This window comes from Heliangelus exortis, chromosome Z (genome assembly GCF_036169615.1).
Source record: "Heliangelus exortis chromosome Z, bHelExo1.hap1, whole genome shotgun sequence".
NCBI classification, from domain to species: Eukaryota; Metazoa; Chordata; class Aves; order Apodiformes; family Trochilidae; genus Heliangelus; species Heliangelus exortis.
In genome coordinates, this window is record NC_092454.1 from 50,411,642 (window position 1) to 50,431,360 (window position 19,719).

A 19,719-nucleotide genomic window follows, 5' to 3' on the forward strand; every position below is an offset into this window, starting at 1 on the left:
GGTCTGGCAATAAAAATTACTGGCCAAATACTGCTAAAATTCAGACCCTATCAACTCATGACTTACAGTATCAGCCAAGCTGCTAGAATTTCTTTTAAAGAATATGGAGTAACTGAGGAATAATTTAGTTTTCCTCATCCAACCCCCCCCTTTTTTTTTTGTTAGCAGAGAGGGCAGTGTGAAACAAAATGCTGAAACTCTTTTCCACATATAAAAAGCTCTATTATCTATTATGATATGAGACAGTTTCATCTCCATACCATGATCATTTTATCCTGGAGAAAACTTTAACATGAAAAATTTAAGACTGAAAGCCTAGATGAAGCATCCAGTAATGGAAACTGGCCAATAGAAAGACTTTCATAAAATAAGAATACACTTTTGTACAAACCTGAAATTCTCGAAGCAGAGTTGATATGTTGGCTTCATTTGCCAAATTTGTCAAGATTTCAAGCTACAAGAAAAAAAGCAATTATTTTATCAAGAGCCAAAATAAAATATTATAGAATACAAAATAAATACTATACTTTTATTGTATATACATAAAAGGCAATGCTACTACAAATAACATCTAGAATTCATAGAATCATAGAATGATTAAGGTTGGAAAAGAACTCACATCATCTGTCCAACCATCAACCCAACACCAGTATGTTAACTAAACCATGCCCCTGAAGTGCCACACCCACACCTTTTCCGAATGCCTCCAGTGATAGTGACTCCACCATTCCCTTGAGCAACCTGTTTCAATGCTTGACTGCCCTTTCAGTAAAGAAATCTTTCCTTACGTTCAATCTGAACCTCCTCTGCTGCAACTTGAGGCCATTTCCTCTTGTTCTATCACTGGCTAAGTGGGAGAAGAGACCAACCCCCACCTCACTACATAGCCAGTTGTAGACAGCAGTAAGGTCTCCCCTAAGTATCCTCTTCTCCAAACTAAACAATCACAATTCCCTCAGCTGTTCCGTGTAGGACTTGTGCTGCAGACCCTTCACCAGCACCTCGATCTCCTTTTTCCATTGAGAGACCCAGAACTGAACACAGAATTCAAAGTGTGGCCTTACCAGTACTGAATACAGCAGAACAATCACTTCACTTCTCCTGTTGGCCACACTATTTCTGATGTATGCCAGGATGCTGTTGGCCTTCTTGGCCACTTAGGCACACTGATGGCTCATATTCAGCTGACTGTCAACCAGCACCAGCAGATCCTTTTCTACCAGGCAGGTTTCCAGCCTCTCTTCCTCCAAGCCTGCATCGTTGCCTGTGGTTGTTGTGACCAAAGAGCAGGACCTGACACTTGGCCTTGTTAAACCTCTTAAAATTGTCATTGGCCAATTGATCCAGCCCGTTCAGGTCCCTCTGTATAGATTTCCTACTCTTGAGCAGATCAACACTCCCACTCAACTTAGTATCATATGCAAACTTACTGAGGGTACACTCAATCCCCTCATACAAATTATCAATGTTAAACAGAGTGGTCCCAAAACTGAGCCCTAGGGGACATGACTTGTGACTGGCCACTAACTCATTCACCACAACACTCTGGGCCTGGCCATCCAGCCATTTTTTACACAGTGAGGAGTACACCTGTCTCTGCCATGAACCACCAGCTTTTTGAGAATGCCACGGGAGACTGTCAAAGGCTTTAATAAAGTCCAGGAAGACAACGTTCACAGCTTTTCTCTCATCCACTGGGTGGGTCTCCTGGTCATAGAAGAATATCAGTTTTGTCAAGCAGGACCTGCCTTTCCTGAACCCATGTTGCCTGGACCTGGTTCCCTGGCTGTCCTGCATCTGTTGTGTGTGTACCTTCAAGATGAACTGCTCCATAATCTTCCCTGGTACAGAGGTCAGGCTGACAGGACTGTAGTTCCCTGGATCCCCCTCCCAGCCCTACTTGTAGATTGGCAAGCCTCCTGTTGTCTGGACCTCCCTTGTCAGCCAGACTACTGATAAACAATGGAGAGAGGCTTGGTGACCTCCTCTGCCAGATCCTTCAATACTCTCTCAGGTGGGTCCTTACAGACTTGTGAGGATTCACGTGCCATAGCAGGTGAGTAATGACTTCCTTCTGGATTATGGGGTGGTGTTATCCTGTCCATCCCTGTCTTGTAGCTCAGGGGGCTGAAGACTCTGAGGATAACTGGTCTAACTGCTAAATACTGAGGCTAAGAAGGCATTAAGTATCTCAGACTATTCCTCATCCTTGGTGTTATTGTTCTCCCCCCACATCCAATAAAGGATCGAGAATTTCCCTGGTTCTCTGCTGTTAATGAATTTGTAAAATATTATTTGTTGTCGGATAATTTTTTCTATTTTTTTTTCTCTGCATGATGTAACAAGATCCCTGTACTCCTCTTGAGTTGCATGTCCCTTCCTCCAAAGGTGGTAGGGTTCTTTCCCCTAGTCGAAGCAAAAGCTTCCTGTTCAGGCAGGCTGGCTGTCTTCCTTGATGGTTTGTTTTGTGACATGAGGACAGCCTGCTCCTGCACCTTTATGACTTCCTTCTTGAACAATGTCCAGCCTTCCTGGGGACTGTCCTTTGGGACTGTCTCTCAAGAGACACTCTCCAGCAAGTGTCCTGAACTAGCCAAAGCCTGCCCTCTGGAACTCCATGGTAGTGGTTTTGCAGGCTCCCCTCCTTACTTGACCATGATTTGAAAATTCTATAATTTTGTGCTCAGTAAGCAATTCAATAAAGTACATAAAATTTCAGTATAAACTGGTAGCAGCATGCATCCAAGAGGAATATTCTCCTGGCAATTACATGCAAGGTTTTCAAACCACAACTGTAGGGTTCAGTGGAACATTTTGTACAAGCCATAGCTTTAATACTGCACTCCATATCAGATGGGCTAGAAATACTTTTAGCATCATGGTTTCCAAAGTTATACAACAGGTCTTAGTGTACAGGAACCACATGATCCTGTAAGAATAAATAATGGAAATCTCAACTGTAACTTGGGAGAAATAAAGTGTCCATTTCATTCAGATGAACTGCATGAGAAGACCTTTAAACTCAGGAAAGAAACAGTTGCATCCAAGAGAATCCTGAGATCTTAACCAACATCAACAACGTAAGTATTGTTCTTTGTTCATGGTGAACAAGAGGATGGTATACAACGGATGGCACATATTGTTATGCTATGACTCCAGGTTGTTTTTACTTAAAAGAAGAAATAATTCTAATACGTGACTATTTGACCTGAAAGAAATAAACTAAAGAAAAAGACAACTTTGCCTCTGTAAAGGGAAATCATGCCTCAGAAACCTTTTGGGCTTTTTGAGTTGGATGCAGAATAGACAAGGATACTTGATACAGTAAACCTGTATGTCAGAAGCAAATTGGTAAGACCTGTTACCAGAGGCTCTTAAGGACATATATCTGGCACAGCACTCAAAGCAACCAGATAAATGAAAGAGAGGAAGAGATAGGGGAAAAAAAGAGCCTGTTTTATAGTACATGAAGGATATCAATGGCACCCCACAAATATCGTTGTTGATTTTTTGCTTTTTAATATGTTCATGCATGAACTATGAAAGTCATGAGAAGACAGGTGATAAAAGTTTCAACTGATGCTACAATTTTCAGAAAAACAGAAAAAACGGCTAGTTAAGAAAAGCTGCATAAAAAATTACAATATTAGGATACCGGTTGAAAAAATAGGAACAAAATGCAACACCAATAAATGTAATGTAATATTTAGAACTGTGGAAAAACTTTACAGAAAATTATAGGCTCTGAGCTGATTATTACTAATTATACATGATTATTATTAATAGGTTAGAATTTGAGGTTAAAATAGATAACTCCATGAAAATGGTAGCTCAGTGCTAAGTAGTGATCAAAAAAGCAAACAACGTTGTGAAGAAAAAAAAAAAGAAAAAAAGAAAAAACCAGAAATCTGAACAGTGCTGAATATTATTTCCTGGGTGTTGCAGGTCTTGTACTCCTAGGTCTTGTACTCCTATGTCAAAACAGATAGGACAGAACTATGAAGGCAAGGACTGGATCAAAGCACTACATTTTCTTACATATTTAACAGTGTAAGTTGTCCTAGATTTTTCAGCCACCAAAAAAAGAACTGAAACAATGAAAGGAAAAAAGACAATTTCTATTTCTCCATCTCTTACCCATTGTGTTATCAATTATAATGGAAATTTAAACATATCAATTTTCAATAATTATATGAGTGACTTCTCCTGGATAACACCAGAGTCTTACTAAGTTTTCATAATCACTAAATATGAGGAAAAACTTTTAGTGTTCAGCTGCCTCAAATTTACTTAGATTTGAAGTTGGACTAAGACGAATACAATGGATTGGGCATAGCCATATTGGAATGTAGCACTCTGCACATGTAATGAGTTTGCAACATGGATGTAAAATAAAAATAAGAAAAAAAAAATTCATTAAGAAACCTGTACCTTCCAATCCCTAAACACGAGCGCCTCTGACAATCTAAAGCAAAAGAAAAGGCACATAATAGTAGACAATTTGTAGCTTTGTTTTGTCAAGGATTTCATGTCTGTTGAAGACTAAGAACAGAGTAAACAAGATGACAGCCTAAAACATGCATTGAGATTTGGCCTTGAGAAAAGCTTTAAGTACTTCTCATGTTGAATGATGATTTCAAAGGGAATATGGGACCCTAACACTGTCTTATTTTGTTTAGTGAAATGGATTTAAATTCCTTTTATGCTAAAAGTATCAAGGACTGTGATTTAATTTCTGTTCATTTCAGAAGATTCTTCATCCCAAGCTCTAAATGTTTGAATGGCTGGTTTTATAAAATAGTAACGCTCTGTATCACTTGAAAGTATCAAAAGCTGTAGTGATGTCATGGTTTTACACTGGGCCAGCAATAAAAAGAATTTAGACAGAGTAGACAGATGCTTTCTAGTAGCGCTCTACTAGTAGACAGTAGACAGATGCTCTCTACTAGCTCCTCTCCCTCTCCCTTATAAGAAACAAAGGAATAATAAGGAAGAGAGACTTTTCAGTTGGAAACTAAACTACACAGCTTTAGTAGTGACGAAAATGAAAATAATGAAATATGTACACATATATAAAAAGCTGCAGCAGACGGGAACTGGACTCAGTGGTGCACAGATCAGGATTGAAGGCAGACAAACAGATGGGAGTCCTCCCCGGATGCCAGCCATGGGTGAAGAGAGGCTTGACCCTCGAGACCCCTCAAATTTATACTGAGGTATTACACTTATGGGATGGAATACTTCGGTGAATTTTGGTCACCTGTCTGGTCTGCTCCTCCCTAAAGGAGGGTCACAGGTGCAACCCTTTTACTCCCTTTTGTTTCCAGATCGTAAGATGTTTTTCAGAACCAAACAGTGGCCTTAGTTCTACATGCCATTCTCTAGCAGTGATTATAAACATTGAGTGTTACCAGTTCTAGAAGCAGACAATGCTCTTAATTTCAGCAAGTGCAGAAACTTAAAAGAAAAATAATATTACTAGAAAGAAAGCTGGCTCTATCCAGACCTCAGACCAGGACAAGAGGAAAACAGCCCACCTGAAATGGTGACAGGAGAACTATCAGAGAGTCTGACAAGCTTGAAGAACTTAAATAAAAGCCAAGACTCTAAACTTCTTAGAGAAAGAAAGGAATAGCACAGAACGATGTGTGTTCTATCAATGCAGGAAAATGTTACTTTCCTGTTGCAAACGCGTTTGTCCAGCAGTATGTAGACAATTTGCCTTTAAACTCACCTTCAGTGTTTTGATCATAGTTGGATCAGTTGATCTAACATAGAAACTCTTCAAATAAGGTTCAAACATGCCCTGAAAAGTAAAACACATTTAAGTAACTTGCCTGTGTTTCATACAGAGTATGATTTAGAAAATTTTAAGCTGGGTATACCTTTCTCTGAATTGACATAGTGGCAATATTTTGCAGGACAATATACTGCACTTCCCTAGAATTGGAAAAGAAAAAAATAACTGTTATTATGAAAAATTACAGGTACATATAATGATGCAATATGAGAAAGTAAGTCCAGTTCTACTTGAATCCAAAGTCAGGTATACATTTGATTTGCTAAAAATATAGGAGGAAAAAGTTTACAGCCAACTGCTACAATTTCATAACCTGCTTCACAGAAATGAAACCAGGCTCTCATTTGTAAAAACTTCATATGCAAAAATAATCACCAGTGAAATGTTGGAATGTTTCACGTAGGCCTTGGGTTTGTTTAGGGAAAGAAATAGCTTATAACACTGCCAATCCAGTATACCCAGAGACAGCTCACAAAAACCTTACATTCTTTGCACCATCTTGAAACTTAAATATTTCAGTATGATACAGCTGAGATTAAAGCCATATTTAGTGTGGAAATGAATTCATCAGTTACAAGAACACCTAAAGCCCGCACAAGTACAAAGAACTGCTATGACTTCTTTGATCTTAAAAAAATTACCTAATACTTGTCAAAAAGAGCCAGGGTCTCCTGTGACTTACGAGTCTATGCTGGCAGGTATATGAATCTATCAAAAAGCATCAGTTTAAGTTAATATAATTTACTGAGAGACATACAACAGAATTATGTAATATTCTAAACATAAAAACATTTAACATGTCTGGAGGATATTCTCATCATTATCATATTAGTCTAAAAGCCTCAGCACGAGTGAGCAGAAAGAAATCTGCGTACTGGTCTAAAGCTTTTAAACAACAGACTTTCTGCCACCAATTGACTAAAAACTAAGTAATAATTTATATGCAATTTTTCTGAAGCAGTAGTGCTCGAATTCTTTCATGATGCAAAACACAGCCTCATAGAGAAATCATCACATCCATTATCTCCTCTTATTCAAAACTGTCTAATAGCCCTGTAGTAATTACAGCTGTTGCTTACAAAGAAAAGTAATAACATAGAAGTACTTAATATCTTTTAAACCTATTTTTATGTAATTCTTATATGGGTACATGGAAATAAGCAGCTGCACATGATGAACCTAGACTGGAAACTGCTATGAAATGCACTTTCAGGCACTCTCATCCTAATATTTGACACTAATTTAAAGGCCATAGGCACATAACTTCAAGGGCAAACAGCAAAAGCTTATTTCAAAGAGGTTCTAATAGCCAAAGTGTTTCACACAGACTGGTAACAAAGAACAGACAAGCCATTTAACAAAGGAAAATTAACTAGCACCACTTTAGGTGGTGCCTTAGGCACTAATTGGGGTAAATACATGACTTCTTTTTTGATTAAATTTGATTACAAATGAGCAATAAACAACATGCAAAAATAAACTTTTCAGCTTGTCAATATGAGTTTAGTTCTGCACGTTAACTAGGCAGGGGGGTTCTAACTAGATGATCCTTAGGTCTCTTCCAGCCCAAACCATTCTATGGTTCTATGATCAGTTATAGGTAAGCTGCAGAAATTGACACAGAAAGAGGTCCATGGTAAGAGAGCTTAAGAAACTTGAAGTCCATGGTCACATGGAAGATGACAAAGTCAAAATAAAAAATATAAACTTGTCCTTGAAAAGCAGTTCAAGGATTAAGGAAACACGGGGGATTCATCAGCATCAAGTGGTATTTTAACAAAAATGTTCCTTAGCTTCTATGTCAACAAGTCATCAATATAAAATGCAGGAAAACACATTTGAAAACTTCTTTAGTGCCTAGAAAGACACTAAGGAACTCCAATATAATTAAATTTCCAATGACTTCCATTAACTAATAAAAAAAAAAAAAAAAAAGAAACCAAGCAAACTCATTAATATTGCCTCTATTTGTATGCTAACGAGACAGCCATGATACTTTTCAGAGTGAAGTCATAATTAAAGATGAATCACTTCTAATAGTGGGTGTGATACTGAAAATGACAGAATTACTTTTAATGATCCTCATTTGTTGAGTCAAAATTAATATTACAGAACAATTTAAAAATGAAATTCTAATAGTACAATAGTGATACTCTAATAGCATCAGACAAAAAAGTATGTAGGAAAAGCTATCACAAAAAAAGTAGACATTGCAATGTAATGTCATGACTTGACCCACCTATTACTATGTAGTAAACGGACCAAAGACTTAGAAACAATACCAGCTTCGGATTTTGGTGCCAAATGCCAGTAAAGCTGTGCAACTGCCATTACCACCTGAAACAAGAACATTCAAAACTATGTTAATTTCAAATTCTCATACCTGTCACATTTGCTTCATGTATGCAAAACTACCAACTCACTCCTTTTCAGAAAGGAAAGTAAATACTCATGTTGTTTGAAATCAACAAAGCAGATTGGGTGAAAAACACCAGAAAAAAGAGATTTTTATTGTGAAATTCAAAGATAATGAAGTACCTATGAAGTACCTTTTGTACTTCTATTTTCATTAAACATAGATTAAGTATTACATATTATTTAGTTTTCACTTAAAATCTTCCATTCCATTATTCTATTATGCAATTTACAAAATGACAGCTGCCTTTACTGGCAACTTCTTAAGTCTCAAACACAACAGACTTTACTGCTACAGGGCTGTATACCAACACCCTTGCTAGCAAAAAGCAGAAGACTGAGATATAAGCAACCTGAAAATAATACTGCCTTGTTCTAAAGTTTTCTCTTAAAACAGATGATGAAATCTATGCTAATGAATAAGCCATGTCAGACACTACCCTGCAATAGAATCAACTTTATATCAACAACTAAACAAATAGAAAGGACACTCCAAGTAAAGCCATTGCTCCGTCACTTGATCTGGTATCTTAAATCTTAGTAAGAATGAAAAAAAAATTATTATCAAACAATAATTGATTTAAAGCATCTGAAAAGAGGAAAAAACTCAAGATTTTTAGCAATATCCTACAGGGATCTTTTATAACTGACAAAAATATAAGGTCAAAGAGAAAGCAATTCATTTAATTGCTGGCCTGGCAAAATGTGAATGGCACAAAAAATTGGTGTAATAGCAATTCAAAGAAGCATGATTTCACTTGACAAACTGCACCTAAGCATCTCAGTTAGCTGTAATACAAGAAAATTAAAGATCATAAACATCAGAATCATTACTGCAATTAACATATACAAACAAAATAATTTATGAAGTTTGGGAGATTTGCAAATGAACCTGTTCATTTCTGAATGTTCTCTGTGCAGTGTCATCACAAACATCTAACATCCTTGTTCTTTGAGTGAGATGAGGGAATACTGTATAGAAATTGAAGTGATTCTAGCAAAAGTCTGGGCTATGACAGAATTATTATTGTAAAACTGTATTCAATTTGTTTCCAAATCCTGCTGACAGACTCTAAGTGGTTTTGAAAAGAGCTAGATATTGGTTAGAGTCTAGAGATATGCTGCAGGCACTCAACTCAAAAAAACCCCTGATCTGCTTAGCTTATCAAGAACAGGTTGACTGAAACATAGTGCAGTAATTGTTTTTGCAATGTTATGAATATTCATGACTACTGGAAGTCTTTCCCCCAAAACATACAGTCTTGATGAACAGGACAAACTGAAGCTAGAAAGTTCCATGATCTGAGTAATGTCACAATGATTCACCATCAGCATGGCTTTTATCCAGTTCTAAAAATTTATTTGCATCTTAAAACTGTGATGTAGCATCAAACCTGAACTCTGCCAGCAGACCAACACTAAGAATCTGGATTAGACTGACAAAGAATTTAGACATATCATTTTCTAGTTTTAAAATGTGAAACTCAAAGGAAAGCACAACCTAATGAACCAACAACATCTATGATTCTCTTTGTGAATCTGTACTACCCAAACTGACAATTTGTACCATCTTACCACCCTAGTTGCTGAGTACTTGAGCATCAAAAGATAGCTATGATACAGCTATCAGATGCTATGGAAGTTGGATTTAAATGTTCTTGTACCTTCTCTAATATTTTTTTTGCCCTTTAGATGTATTTGGAGAATATATCCCATTCTGCTCACTTATTTTTGCTCAGAAGGTAAGTAAACTTCAAAAAAGAAAGAAGCACCATACTTGAAAGAATGTGAGGGTAATTAGAGAGTAATATCACCACTTTTTAAGAGGTGTAAATGTTCCTTTTCAAGCTTTTAAATTTTCTAGAAGTATAAATATTAAGTAGTTTAAGATTTTAATAAAAAAAGAATTTGTCATACAGCAGAATTTCGGCTTTGAAGCAAGGGCTTTGTATTTCGTAACAGCAGCCTGTGATCTGGGTCCATAGTGTAGGTGGTCTTCAGTTTCTGATCCTTCTCTTTCTGTTCTTCATCAGATTCATAGAAGTTATTTTCACTGTAGTCTTGCACCGCCTCATCATCCTACCAAAAGACAAAATGTCAAAAATGTATAGGCTATTTCAATCAATTATTTTTTTTCATTAAGGAAGTAACATACAACACCACAATTCCATGCAAGATACATAAACTTAAAAAAAAAAAATCTATTGACTCTACCACCCAAAGCAGCAAATGTACCAACATGAAAAGTGGCTTTAAAATACATGCAAAGTTGCCCTATAAATAATAACTACTAAATTACATACCTTCCTTGGTATTCTATACATAAGATTAGGTATGAATATTGCTCTTTTGTCAGCTTAAAAGTCTAGGATCCAAAACTGACATTGCTTGAAATTTTTTTTTTTTTATTTAATGCCAATCTTACAAATTTAATGTGCATTCTTCTCTCTCCAGAAGTATTTAAATTAACTGTGAAAACAGCAAATCTCAAAAGAAGAGAGAGGTGGGGTTTTTTTAAGAAATTAGATGGGGAAAAGGTTATGTATCCTGAGTCTTGCCTTCTCTAATGAATTACAAAAGCCTTGAGCTGCTTAAATAAAAATTAAAAGCCTAATATGAGTCCAAAATAATCAATGCAACGTACTGAAAATATTAAAGTTTGAGATATTAGTAAATAAGGTCTTGTTTTTACTCCAGAAGGCTAAATAAAATATAAAGGAATATATATGATTATGTAAAAATGGTAAATTAAATCTTACAATTCCGGGTGGATCAAGAAAACCAATCAAGAATAGAATTCTAAGTGTTTCATTATGATTGTATTTATCCAGCATTAAAAAGTCTGCAAACTTAGACGAAAGACTTTGTCACCAGAACACCAAGCTCTGGCTAGCCAGACCTATTCATATTACAATGGAATATTACTAGATAATACCAAACACCAATCATACCAATAATAGCTATGCTGGTGTTTCTCACAAGTCTCTGTCCAAGTATTTTAAAGAATATACAACTTAACACAATAGTTTTTAAAGGATTACTTAAGTCATATAACCAGTTGCCAATTAAAAAAAAAAATATTATATATCTTTTAATTCTAGCTGGCAGTAGCAAAGCAATAAAAAATAAACAGAACAATAAATAGAAATGAAAATAAAGACTTATTTAACACATCATCAAATTGAGGTAAGAGTAACCTCAAACCTTCGTTGCATGCCCTGGTCAAAGAGCCCCTTGACTGGAGGCTGGGAGGAGGGAAGAACAGAAAATAAAATTGATGTTGTCATTTTATTCTGGTTTTTATTACATTCTCAAAGGACACTGAAAACAAAACTTCCCTTATAATTTCTACTGATTTTTATTTCTTGATGCCAGCAGTGCTGTGTTTTACAGAATCCTAGGCAATCTCATATTTCTTATGCAACAGCAACCAAAGTGAATTAGTTTTTTCACTACATCTTTGTGGCAGTCTCCCTTCTAAAATAAAATCTCATTATGCTAAATCAAGACTACTGGTCACTCAACTCCTCCCCGGGTATACAAGACAAACAATTTGAAAGCAAAATTCCTGATCACAGTGCATCTCAACCCTGCACTGAAGAAGCTTCCTCTAACAGAAGGAGGACAATTCAGTCTTTGTTGATTCAGTCTTCAGTATCCCTGCCTTGAATCCTAACAGGCACACGTATCAGTACTATTGAACCTATCAGGAATTGAGTAAGAAATTGCATTTAACACATTAATCACTTTTATGAAGAAACAGCTTGAACTCTGACATTTCCCCATTTCTTTTTCAAAGAATTGTTTATTAGAAATAAATCTGGAGTTCCAAATCATTATAAAGCCTCTCATGAAAACATTTTACATTTAAATCTCATTAGAGTCTTTATATGGAATCACTTTCTTCATACCCTTACAGCAGAAGTATTAATATGGTCTTTTCTCATAGTCCTGTATTTTATTGCTATCTTAGAATATTCCTTGTTTCTAAAATCTGTCGAGATCTGGTAAGAAATAATTATGTGGCAGAAAAAGGATAATGATGACACAAAATGAAGTAAGTTTAATGAACTGAAATTCATTAAAATCAAGTTGATGAAGTCCAAACTTGTCAGAATACAGTCACAAGCACCTTATTAAAACATGGAGAATGATGTAAAACTACAAGATTTGCACATTACTGTAGAAAGGAAATTATTAAGTAAATGAGCTAGAAGACCGAAAGATAAAAACCTGCAGGCTTCTTCATATGCAAGAATTGTTGTTTGAAATTCTATTAACCATCCCAGACATGGACAACAGTTATCAGGAAATGAGAAAACATTCAATTACTTGCAAAACCTTAAGTTTCAACCTGAACTGCTGACTATACACACTGCCGAAAAGAGACAATTAGAATCACAGGATCATTCATGTTGGAAAAGATCCTTAAGATCATAGTGTCCAACCCTTTATCTATCACTGCCAAGACCACCACTAAACCATGTCCCTACGAGCCACATCTATACATCTCTTAAATACCTCCAGGGATGGCAACACAACCTCTTCCAGGGGCAGCCTGTTCCAATGCTTGACAACCTTTTAGTAAAGAAATATTTCCTATCATCCAAACTACCTCTGGTGCAACTTGAGGCTGTTTTCTACCATGCTATCAAGTGATGCTTCCCATCTTATAACCTTATTTCAGGTAGCTGTATAAAGTGATAAGGTGTCAATGATCTTCCTTTTTCTCCAGACTAAACAACTCCAGTTCCTTCAGCCTCTGCTTATAAGACCTGTGTTTCTAGACCCTTCACCAGCTTCACCACCTTTCTCTGGGAAAGCTCCAGCACGGCAATGTCCTTCTTATATTGAGGGACCCAAAACTCAACACAGTGTTCAAGGTGTGGCCTCATGAGTGCCTGGTATGGGGCGCCAGTCACTTCCCTCGTCTTGCTGGTGACACTGTTCCTGATACAAGTCAGGATGCTGTTGGACTCCCTGGCCACCACAAACTGCTGGACCATACTCAGCCAGCCACCAATGAACACACCCAAGTCCTTTACCTTGGGGCACCTTTCCAGCCACTCTTTCCAAGTCTGTATGGGATTCCGAAGTATTGCATGGGGTTGCTGTGACCCAAGTCCAGGAGCCAGAACTTGGCCTTGCTGTACCTCATCCAACTGACTTTGTCCCATTGATCCAGCCTATCCAGATCCCTTTGTGGAGACTTTATAATACCAAGCAGATCAACATTGCCACCCAACCTGGTGTCATCTACAAACCTACTACACTCAATCTCCTCAGATAATTGATCCAAGTAATTGATATTTAACAGAACTGGCTCCAACACTGAACACTGGGGAACACTAGCTGTGGCACCATCTGGATTTAACTCCATTCACCACAACTCTTTTGGCCTAGCCATCCAGACAGCTTTTCACCCAAGAAAAAGCGAGCATGTCTAAGCCAGGAGCAGCCAGTTTTTCCAGGAGAATGCTGTGGGAAACAGTGTCAAAGGCTTTACAAAAGTCCAGGTAATGAGGGTTGAACAAATGAGGTAAAATGAAGAAAGCAGCACTGGTAACAATATATTTACTGCCAGCACAGGACTGAAAGTAAGCCTTTGGGAAATGAACATTTTCCTGATCTATTTATGCTGAATCAACAAATTCCAGCTGCCACAGATAATTTTCCTGCACAATGAAGTCTCTAGGTCTTTGGCATTTATATAGCACCTACACTGATGATGCTTCCTCACATATCCTTATGTGAAGAAATGCTAGACACTGACAGCACTCAAATTTTACTTCCTAGATTTATAATCAAAGATCAAACTGATAATTAGTACATATTGGCCGTTGTACAAATAGTACATATTTGTTCAGAAACAAATACAATACTCTGATCCTTTTTGACAAAGAAGAGATAGCACAAGAGTTCAGGGAGAGTTCCCATGCTTCCTCTTGTCCTTTCAATCACTTTAGATGTGGTTTCACAGTTGATTTAAGACTAACCATGCCATTAAAATTTTGTTATTAATTTATTTCATGTTTTTTTAATAACAATGTTTTATTTTTACCAGGACCAGTAAAATAACCTGGCTCACTTTGTGGTCACAGGATCACTAGAACTGCTGAATTTTCAAAAGCAGCAGATGATAAAGGAAGAAGGACAGAAAAGAAGCATTTGCTTTCAGTGACAGGCTTTAGTTAAACTGCATGAAGTACACTTAACAGTTTGTAGCAGCACATGATTTAATTGTGCAGTTAATAGCTTTTCTAAATTGTGAAATCAGTAAAAAGTTCAGAACCCTGGGAAAATTAAGTGATTAAAAACTGAAAGACCACTAGCATTCCAGGCTAGGAACCACAATTGTACTCTGAGCATTCCTCATCCTCTGCCATTTATTCAAACCAGAGTAGAGAAGTGAGTATTTTCATGTGAAAGAAGATGTGTAATTCTTCTTTATGTTATTCCAGACATAGAGTTTAGCGACATCTTCATAAACTATTAGCAGCTTAAATGAAGAAACTGCCAGATAACAAATTGCATTAGCCTGTTTTTAAAGTCACTAAGTAAATGAGCTAACATTTAACTGAAATCTTGCTTGAAATTACATTTACTATGGTATTAAAGTTGAGAATGTGTCTTCCATTTAGGATAAAGCACATTATTTGAAAGCTACAATTACATCCAAACAGAGCTTCACATATTCACAAGCTCAGAGTTAAAGTAAAAACTTAATTGAAATCCAAAGCAGGAACAAATACTGTGTGTCTGCTTTACCAGCCTTGACTCTATCTTCTATTCAAGTAACTAAATTATTTATATTCCTAGGTTAGATACAACTGATTTCTAAGCTGTAGGTATCACTTCCTCTCCTTAGATTTTTAAGAACATACACTTGCAGCAGCTGTCTTGATTCCTGCACCAGAATCTGGTAGATATGATTTTAGCTGTCATCTAGAGTTCTTTCTGGTATTTCTAAGAATTGCTCTCAAAAGAGCTTTGGATAAGCTAAGTTTTGAAGGTTAGAAATGGCTTGTGACTATTCACTAGTTTGTGAACAGTCAAACCTATTGTCACTAACATTAAGTTCTAGGCACTCCCTAGTATGCAGGTCCACTCCAACACCTCTCCTTCTTTGCCTATCCCTTCTGAAGAGCTCGTAGCCATTGACTGCAGCACTTCAGTCGTGAGTCATAACATATTTCTGTGATGGCACTGATGCAGTTTCCTGCTACACAACAACTTCCAGCTCCATTTGTTTACTGCCCATGCTGCATACATTCATGTACGTGCACTTCAGTTGGGCTGATGGTCCTGTCACCTGTGTGTTGAGAAGTCTTAAATACTAGCTGGCTGTTATCAGGCACTTCCATGGCATCTAACCAACCATTAACACTTGGATCTTTGTTGCCACATGAATCTCCATCCCCTCCCTCCACTGAACTAGCAGACTGTAGGACCTTGCTAGCACACCAATCCTCAAATATTTGTGTGCTGGCCTCAGGCTTGTTTCTACCAAGCCCAGTTTTGTGTTCTTGCCCCTTCAAATCTAGTTTCAAGTTCTCTCAATAAGCTGTTAGCAGTTCTTGTGTCAGAATCCTTTCCTCACTTTGAGACAGGTGTACCCTGCATGCTGCCAGCAGGCTTGGTGTCATGTAAGTCAACCTAAATCCTGCTAGTGACACCAGTCCTGGAGCCAGGTATTGATCTCTTGGCTCTTCCTGTTTATACCCTCATCGATCCTCACAACTGGACAGAGAGAGGACAATAACACCTGTGCTCCTGATCCCTTAAGTTTCTGAAGTCTCTCTTCATTGTCTGGTGTTCTTGCTGCTACTTCATCACTGCCCACCTGCAGGCTCCATAGTGGATAACAAACCAAGGGCTTTACTAGGGAAGGAAGCTTTGTCTCAAGATTTTTAACCCGGGCTGCAGGGAGGCATCAGACTTACCTAAGAAGTGGGCCTGGTCTGCATGTTGGGCCTTCCACTCCCTTAAGAAGTGAGTCACCTATGACAATGATACATCTTTTCTTCTTTACTGAAATAGTTTTGATGTGGGGTATAGTCTGACTTGACCTTGGCAGCACCTCCAAGCTAGGCAAATTATCATGTTTGTCAATTTGCTTAACATCACTTTAAAAAACTGTGTTTCAGGGTTTTTTGCCTTTTTTAAACATTATTTTTAGAAAAAATATCTGATGCTTAACTGAGTTGCCTTTATCTTACTATGAATTTGTCATTTCTCAAGTATGATTTGAGTTGCCTTTACCTCATTGTTAATTTTTCACTTCTCATGTTTGATTGTCTTGCTATTATCTAATTGTGAGATGATAAAAAACAGCTGCAGAGAAAGATGAACACCTCTAATGGCTGAACACAACGAAAGCATGAAACTAAGCAGCTACCACATGTTAAAAATCGTGCAACTCATGCATTTGAACTCCCTTATATAATATATGTATTTTCTTTGCAAAAAACCAAAAGAAGCACCACGAGCAGAGCTGCCTGCTTCCTGAAGTTCTGTTCACGGTGATGAATATGTTGATTATGACAGAGTTGTCCTAGGCCCTTCTGTGTGGTCTTAGAAACAGTGCAATTGCAGGTTTCAGGAACACAGTTATATTAAAATTAATATTTTATAAACTTAATTTCTCCTTCCTACTGAATATAAAAAGATTATAGCAATGAAGCAGTGGTCTGTGATATGACCTGTGTTCTAACAGGAAAGAATTTGTAAGGCGGTTTTCTGAAGAACTATGCAGTGATGGGAGCAGAAGGCATTTGTCTACTACTCCCTTCCAAACTAAGTCAAAACATACCAAAAGCTTTCAGTCCAGAAGTCAAGAAATAGAAAATGTAAAGATTAGTTAGCATGATATATAAATAACAATAAATATACTGTATCACTATATAAAATGTTCCTAAAAAATTATCATAGCATTCTATCACTCTACCAGGGTAGAATTGCTCCTACACAAAAAGTACATACACATTTTCAGTTAAGTAAAACACAACGGAATGAAGAAGCTATAAAAATCAGAAAATCATAATGATATTACTCTGATATATTTCAATTATTACTTCAATTACAACCAGTCTATTCATTACCATTGGGAAAGCGAGGTCAAAAACAAAACGTGAGGTTTTGGCTGGATTTGTAGAACTAGACAGATTTGAAGCTACTGACACAGGCTTGGATTCCTACAGTGCCCTCTTCTGAGAATTGTTTTTCAGATTACAGCTCTATTTAAATGAGTCTGCTGGAATAATACTGAAACTGTAATACATTAATACAGTTATATAGAAAATATCTAATTGCAATAAATTATAATGGAAAATGGTACTGCAGTTTTAAGTTTTAGATAAAAGCTATCATGCTCTGGTTAAATGGAATTTCATGGTCCTTTGCACACAATTATATTCATGGGTTTTTAAAGTTTGTTTATCTAAAGAGATAAACATGCTTTCAGCTAATAGAAATTGGAGTGAGTGGTTATGATAAACTGAAGAAATATTTGGGTCACATCATGATTTATATTTTCTGATTCTAACTCTCACTCTATAGCTTTCATATTGGGTTAGCGGCCAATTTAAGATTTTGAAAACTAACCTATTTTTCAAATGCAAACATATACCAGGAAATGATAAAAACTCAAAATGTGTTTACAATATGGGTTTCATCAAAATTTCTAACTAGACTTTCTATAATTCCATGTCCAATTCAGCCTAAGCCATCTATTAATACAAATAGCCAGCAGACACAAGACAGAGGCAGGTTGAGAATCCACAATCTAAAAATGAAGAAAAATAATGGGATAATGAGTTTTCAAAGAAAACTCCCTTCTTCTCTTCCTTCACTGTGTTCATACAAGGCTACACTCTTTCCTGTTTCCAAGGTACTTACCAAAACAAGGGCATTTTCACATATGAGGTATCATGCTTAGGAAATTCTGTTTTCCACACATTTCATCTCATGGGTACTCCTGAGGTGATTCTGAGTTCAAGTAATCCCTTTTCTAAAAAGGCTCTGAATTTTCTTATTTTGCCATTTTTTTTCAAAAGGATGACTGACTGGCTATCAGACACTTGAACACTGCCAACTCTCTGACAAGACAACTGCATGCAAACTGGCACATAGGGCTCATTCTGTACCATAAACGGAATCTCTGGGAGCAAGAGGAAAATTAAGAATAAGATAACTCAATCTGAACTATTCCAAAACCCTTGTTTCAGGTAAAAGACCTGTACATCACTTTCTAAATTGTGTTTTGATGTTTTTAACTATGTTTGTTTAACATCACTTTTCAAAAATATCTCACATTTTATTATCGTCTTTATCTCCTAGTTTATTTTTTGAGTTAAAATTGTGGGACTCATAGACTTGATATCCTATACATATACACAGCTTTCTTGCAAAAATTGGAGCAGAATGAGCAGAGCTGTCTGCCTGCTACTCAAGTTTCTGTTCACAGTGCTGAACATGAGCCATCTCCTGATCAGCATGCAATGCTCCTGGCAGAGAGTTGGCAGGGTAGAAGTGTCCAGCAGTCCATTGACAGCAGCCAGAACACCAAAGAGGTTGAACAGCTGTGGGAAGGCAGGAGTACAGCTTCTAGATTTGTACTTCATATGGGCTAAAGATTGTGGCAGTGGACACATATCACTTGCACAGTTCCATGACTTAAATAACTTGGAGTTTAGTATCATCCAAACCCAGGTGATGAAACGACAATTGTGCATTACCCGTAAGAAAAGACTGCATCAGCATCTGACAGTAGTTCAAAGCTCCATGAAATAAGATTCAGATTAGGTGAGATTATCAACAGTATTTATTCTTTAGCTTTTAAACACTAGCTTTTGTCTCAGTTAATTTTCAACAAATAAGAAAACCATTGCACAAATGTATTTTCTTGGTATCCTTAGTAGTTCACTGACTATGATGGAGTAGTTCACCTCTCCTAGGGCAACTTCGAGACATTATTCTGTAAAAGCATTAATCTTCCAGGTCATCTCCCACATATTGCCAGTCTCTGGAGTTGGCTAACCTCTGGGGTTGAATGTTTCTTTAGGAAAGTTAGGTTTTGATAGTCAGGTAAGAAACCCACAATAAAATTCTACTAGTTTGAGGAGATTTTATATACAATTACAAAAAAGCTTTCAATATAAAAAGCTTTCAATTTGTAAATATAGCAAGCTAGATACCTAAGCAACACAAAGGTACAAAGATACACAGCTCAAGCTTGAGAATCAGACTGTGGCAAGTGAAATTTAACATTATGGCATCTCCAGTCCAAACATCATTCTCGGCTTAACATCCAGCGCATATAAAAGTTACATGATAAATTATGAGCAAATCCAGCTTCATTTGTAGTTTACTACATCTTTTCCTCTCACATGCATATTCTAAGATTATATCTATGTGTATTCTCATTTATATAATATTCTATATAATACCAGTGCAGATGTATATTTACTTCCTTCTTTAAAAAAAACCTCACAATTTTCCCATCT

At 36.8% G+C, this 19,719-nt stretch overlaps 1 protein-coding gene across 4 annotated transcripts in view; it reads right to left on the reverse strand.

Moving 5' to 3' along the window:
* The window catches only part of AP3B1 (adaptor related protein complex 3 subunit beta 1), a 156,648-nt gene that overhangs the window by 78,971 nt on the left and 57,958 nt on the right, over positions 1-19,719 (reverse strand). For all 4 annotated transcript variants that reach the window (XR_011723146.1, XM_071729834.1, XM_071729836.1 and 1 more), the window contains 5 exons: positions 10,133-10,294; positions 8,040-8,137; positions 5,886-5,940; positions 5,735-5,806; positions 392-454 (listed from right to left, as the gene is read on the reverse strand). Coding sequence is in view for 3 of the 4 variants with exons in the window: in XM_071729834.1 (XP_071585935.1) it covers positions 392-454; positions 5,735-5,806; positions 5,886-5,940; positions 8,040-8,137; positions 10,133-10,294 (450 nt within the window). In the remaining variant the exon portion in view is untranslated. The remainder of the gene's footprint in view (positions 1-391; positions 455-5,734; positions 5,807-5,885; positions 5,941-8,039; positions 8,138-10,132; positions 10,295-19,719) is intronic.